At 39.5% G+C, this 5,876-nt stretch overlaps 1 protein-coding gene across 1 annotated transcript; it reads left to right on the forward strand.

The window, feature by feature from the left end:
• Positions 1–1,587: 1,587 nt before the first annotated feature.
• Positions 1,588–3,346, forward strand: LOC310949389 (T-cell surface antigen CD2-like). Its single transcript, XM_083916837.1, has one exon. The coding sequence runs from the start codon at positions 1,694–1,696 to the stop codon at positions 2,714–2,716; it is 1,023 nt and encodes a 340-aa protein (XP_083772963.1). The 5' UTR covers positions 1,588–1,693; the 3' UTR covers positions 2,717–3,346.
• Positions 3,347–5,876: the final 2,530 nt, after the last annotated feature.

The raw sequence follows: 5,876 nt of genomic DNA on the forward strand, positions 1-5,876 counted from the left end.
ATATCCCTATCACGTGTGGGGTTCAGCGGGTTACCCACGCCTCTCGGCGAAGGGTAGACACACGCTGATACACTCAGTGTGGCGCGCGTGCAGCCCCGGACATCTAAGGGCATCACAGACCTGTTATTGCTCAATCTCGTGTGGCTAAACGCCACCTGTCCCTCTAAGAAGTTGGACGCCGTCCGCACAGGGCCATGTAACTAGTTAGCATGCCGGAGTCTCATTCGTTATCGGAATTAACCAGACAAATCGCTCCACCAACTAAGAACGGCCATGCACCACTAGAGGGGCAAAATGACCTCAAAACAATTTAAAGAAACACAGCCCCAATACACATACCATATTAGCTTATCAAGTGGTTGTGCTAACATGTTGGCAAACAGTTGCATTTTTAAATAATCAGCTGATACAGAGCAACATGAGCATCCAATTGGAGTTGTGACATTGACTTTTTTTCTTATTTTGCATTTTTCTTCTTGTTCAGCTCAAGTTTGGTTCACTAACTTGTGAGAAAGGTGGGCCTTTAGCTTGCCAGAGGCTCAACTAGCAGAATTTGAGGGTGTAGTAACCCTTCAATAGGTAAAGGTTAGGTCACAGTCAAACTACAGGTATATCCCAACTGATGTAGGTCGTGATGCACTGCAAATCCAATATAACACTTCTCCAGTAATAATGATAACAATAATAATAATACCAAAAAAAAATCCATTATACAGTACTGAAAATATATTGTTTAAAGGTGGGGTTTAGGTTGTGTTTCATGTTTTATATTCCATTGTTTGGTTTGAGTTACTAGTCCTCAGCAACTACCTTACAAAATCAACAAATCCTCTTCTGCATGAAGTGGATCTGCCATAACAGTTAGTCTGGCAGGTAGGGTTGTGAGTGACAAGTGACATCCAGTGTCTCGCCTCCGACTCTCTGAATCTATCTGAAATCTGACCTGATATCAGCCCAACCATACCTCTATCACAAACCCTTTTACAAAATCCCCTTTTCACTGCTCTTTTCTCTTCTTTTTCTTTTTTGTTGCATATGTGTACAATTTGGCTTCTTTCTTTATATAGATGGCAGAGAAGAATGCTTCAAATGCTCACTTGTTCCAAAATGTTTCATGTCACTTTAGTGTTGGACATTATTCTGACTTTAGCCCACCCCTAACCCAACCCCTTTTCACTTTTCTCTATTCTTGTTGATATTTTTCCCCATTTTATGTACATGAGATGTTTAAACAACCCCAGTAACTCTACCTATAAGCTACATTTCACAATATAGCAAAACTTAGTCAACAGAAGTGAATATGGCATGTGGTTTCAGTGGTTCCTCCATGTTTTGACCCCAACTGTTTTGCCATCAGGTCATGCTTATTGCAGTGAATTGTGACATAAGACATAGTTCTATATATATCCCATGTTTTCCACATTGGCAGAAAAGGTCAGTTGCCACATGACTTTGACTGTAGTTTTTTATCATTTTCAGAGAACTGAAAGCAGACTTGACTAATAGAGTTATCTTCCTACTGAAGATTCACTTCTCACTTCACTTCGTCTTTTAATGCCAGTCATATTCTGCGAGGCAAATGTAACGGATCATCTCGAAAGGGCTGCTTCTCAATTCAGGCTTGAAAATTAAAGATTAGACTAAGGAAGAAAAGTGATTATTATAGGGATACCTTGTTCTACCCTTGTACATCATGGAATGTTTTGCAGCCACACTTGGTATCATCATTCTGTCGGGATTCATCAACTTCTCAGCAGCAGACAAGGACTCCTGTGCTTTTTCTGCTGTAGTTGGACAGAGTGTAACTCTGCCGTTTGTCTATGAGGGACCGGCAAATTCAAATCTTCTAAGATGGACTCATAATAGCACAATTATTTTCTACAGAGAGCAAGGCAAAGTGTCTCTCGGAAAACCAGGGGACATATCTGCAACTGGATCTCTTTTGCTGAAAAACTTGCAATTGTCAAGTGCCGGGACTTACCAAGCAAATGTGCTGAATCCCAATGGTACACTGGCTAAAGCATGGACTGGTCGTCTCTGCATGATGGACAAGGTATCAAAACCTCAACTCACTTACATGTGTGACCTCAAGTCTAATGCAGTTATTCTAAATTGCAATGTAGCTAAACCTCAGGGTTTGGTGTTCTCATGGACACTCGATGAAAAGACCTTAACAAGTGAAACAAGACAAACACTGAGCGTATCACTGGCACAGTTGAAAGGGGACAGGAGCTTTACATGTAGTGTGGCAAACAAAGTGAGCAAGGAGAAGAGTGACACTGTCCGTCCAACCTGTCAAAATCCACCACCAACAACTATATTCTGTTTTACATCCACAACTGTCGTGATAGTGCTGGCAGGAGGAGCAGGTCTGGTTCTACTTTTGCTCATCATAATGATCGTATTATGTTGCCGCCATAGACGCATCAAAATCCAAATGAGACGAAGGGACAAAGGGGAGCTAAGGATGCTTTCTCTTAACAAACGAGAGCCTAGCTCCATCAGCCCAGAGTATGAGACTATGCACCCGACTGAGGACTCTCCACCCCCCAGTCTCAATTCTTCCTCAATTCCCAGAGAATGTTACGAGAATGTTTCTCAGCCTGAAGCTCAGACTAAAAACAGGCCTGCACAGCTATCCACTGATGCTGAAGGACAACAACCTTCACCTTCACCTGTGCCAAAGCCGAGGACAAAGAACCCACCAAACATCTGAATGTGCCTTCCTCTCTTACCATCCCAGGGACTTACAGGAGCTAAGAAATAAAGGCATGTTTTCAGCTTTATGACGTACAACAGAACCAAAATAAAGAAAACCACTGAAGACAATGTTTTTTGTCCACAACTTTAATCTACACAATCTCTAAATTTACAATGGACGTATCTGTGTCTAGGAACAATTGGCTTAATCATGATATTTTGTGGACAGCAACTCTAATGTGATTTCATTGCTTATCTTTGTTGAAGACTGCTTGTTAATGTTTTTAATTAAGCTGTTATTTCGGTAGGGGTCAAGTGTCAGTGGGAATATAAAGGTGCTGTCTGATCCTCGGTACACATTATCATACAAGAAACTGTGATGGAGGAATTTCAATACTGATGTATTGTTCTAATTTGTTAATGTGACCGATTATCTTATCTATTTTATTATCACTTCTTTAACTACAGAGCCAATGTACTTCAGTGATATAAATAATTTCATAAAACAGACATTCGTGTGAAATATTTGATATAATAGATTAAAAGGATATGGCTGTATATTTTTATCTTGTTCTTATTGTCAACAAATCTCATGAAAAGGCCATAAACAAAGACAAAAGAAATGGATACAGAGTTGACATTTTTAAAATAATTCATTTCATAAAACAGCTGACTAATGATTCATTGCTGTTTCATGAATATTTGTATTGTATCAAGGTTTGTTTCTTAATATTCTTTTGTTTCTAATGATAACAACTGTCAAACAACAAATCTAATGTAAAAAAGAATATATAAAAAAACATGTCTCATTGTTTTCTGTCTGAACTATTCACCATCTGACTTATTCTCCGCATTTGCATTGTAATGCATGAATTTGCATACACTCGAATCTTTCAAGATTAACAACTGAGTTTTCTGCAATAAACATTAATCACACTATGTTTAGGTGTTTGAAATAAACACAGTTGTCAAAATGATCTTATATATTATAATTGTATGGAAAAAAGAAGAACTTATCTGTGTCAAACAAAGCCCATTGTTCAAGCTTCTTACATGTCAGCATTCTTGCACATATTAAAATTTGCTTGCTTGCAAGAAGTTATTAAAGGGAAAAAAATCAATAGAGAAATGGATTAGCAAAGGCAAATATCTATTATCTCCAATGGGTAAATGGTAATCCACACATGAAAGTGTTTGCTGTCTCGACTAATGCTGTGTGACAGCCACATAATGGAATCCCCCTGAGCGTCATTGCCTAAAACTTACAAGCCAATGTCATCTTTTGTCAAACCCCGCTCCACTCCTGCGCTCTTTACATGGCTGAAATTTCAGTCCAGCCGGCAGGGATTTGCGAGCAAAGCTGGTATCTGCTCCTGGAACAATGCCATTTGTCTTTCTTGAGAAACACTGAGACTTGGTTGGCAACACGCCACGTCACTTACCCTCACTGCCTGAAAATGTGCACCATATACATAGAGAGATAGAGCAGCACACTTGCACATACATAGGTATACTGCATTCTCAGTACACACGAGGGAATACATTTTGAGATGCAACTTAATGAAACACATCTCATATGCCTTTGCCAGATCTGCCTGGAAATGGAAGGGAAATACCTCTGAAATGTGTTTAATCAGTGACTCTTGGAGTCTAGAGGATTTACCCTTTTGATCTTACAAAGTATTTATACTCATGTCAGATCATTCTTACAGTTCTCTTGTTGTCGCGGGCTGCAAAGTCAAGGAGAAAGTACAAACTAAATACGAAAACCAAAGGTCAGCCAGTGCAGTGGCCATTTTCATCAGATTTGTCTGAAAACACAGAGATGATTATGACCTATTAGCATTCTTGAGCCAACTTGGCACTCTTTGACCTCAGTCATTCTTCTGAAACCTAAAGCATGCGAAGTAGTGAGTTGATGGTGAAGACACAATCGTCCAATCAGTCCCAAGTTTATTGACAAAGCAATGTGGCCAATTACTCTTTCAAATCAAACAAACATAGATATAATGACTTTGAATACCATGGTGTTCAAAGCAATAGCCTTTAAAAGTCATTCAATGTGGAAAATGTGTAGACAGATTGGGTTGTGGTCTTGCTGAACACATTAGCATCATATTAAACAGTCTTAAATCACTTTTCAAATGTCCCATTAAGATTCAAATTCACACTATCTTTCAACAAACCAGTCATATTTATTTGTTCTCCTTCATCTGTTCACCTCACCTTTTTTTTCACACCGCACATGCAACTGGCTCTGCATAGTCTGTGGTTGTCTGCAACACACCAAAGCTATTTCACAAATTTGCTAAGGAATCAGGCTGCACTGATTTTTTAATGGAGGTGGAATACTTCCCAGACATCAGCGAGAGTTAGCACCTCGCAGACACTGGATTTCTGAGGCCAAAGCAATGCTCAGTGTGAAGGAGTTCGCAAATATCTGAGCGACCCACTAATCTCAGGTTGTATCTTTGAAGGGAAATTTGACTTTCACCCCCAAACTGCATCAGCTTGTAAATTATTTACTAAGTGTGTGCCTAAAGTAAAGGAAATCGGTAGTGACCAATCAAAAAACAATGTATGTAAAAAGAAGTAACTGTAGCATCGCAAGCTGAAACCTTCAAAAACAATGTAATAGTGAGCTAACTTTAGCTTTGTCAGTTGGTTCAGTTAGTTATACAGCAGTTACGCCTGGCAGTTACTGGCCTTGATGCTAATTTGTCCCAGTTGCTGCTCGTAGTATTGCAACAAAAAAAATCCCCATAGACCACCATTATGAAAAAAATGTCAACAGGAAACCTCCGACAGCAAGCTCTGTAGATTTTTGCTCTTTGCATATGAATTCCTAATCCATTAATGCGGCTGTATTTGTAAAACTCTCCAAGACCAAGAAATAATTTGCTTGACTTTATACCAATGTAAAGTCTATGGGCTGAGCAGGAACATGTGGGTGGAGCCAACAGGGGAGAGCTGTGGCTGTACAACACGAAAGCTAGAAAACGTTTCCGTCTTATGTACCAAGCATGCAATGTTCATGTGAAAAAATAGGGATAGGGAGCACTGGGTCAACACAAATTGGTGTTGGTGATGTTTAGGTAAAAAAAAATCTGTTTCTCCTCAAGGATCAGGTAGTTGAGGGGAAAAAAACAATGGCAATCCATATATTGGCTGTCAGT

The sequence above is a fragment of the Echiichthys vipera genome (assembly GCF_963691815.1).
Source record: "Echiichthys vipera genome assembly, chromosome: 7".
Classification (NCBI taxonomy): domain Eukaryota; kingdom Metazoa; phylum Chordata; class Actinopteri; order Perciformes; family Trachinidae; genus Echiichthys; species Echiichthys vipera.

What these genes read in the sequence shown, in the direction of transcription:
- LOC310949389 (XM_083916837.1), top strand. Translation starts at nt 1,694, where the DNA reads ATGGAATGTTTTGCAGCCACACTTGGTATCATCATTCTGTCGGGATTC.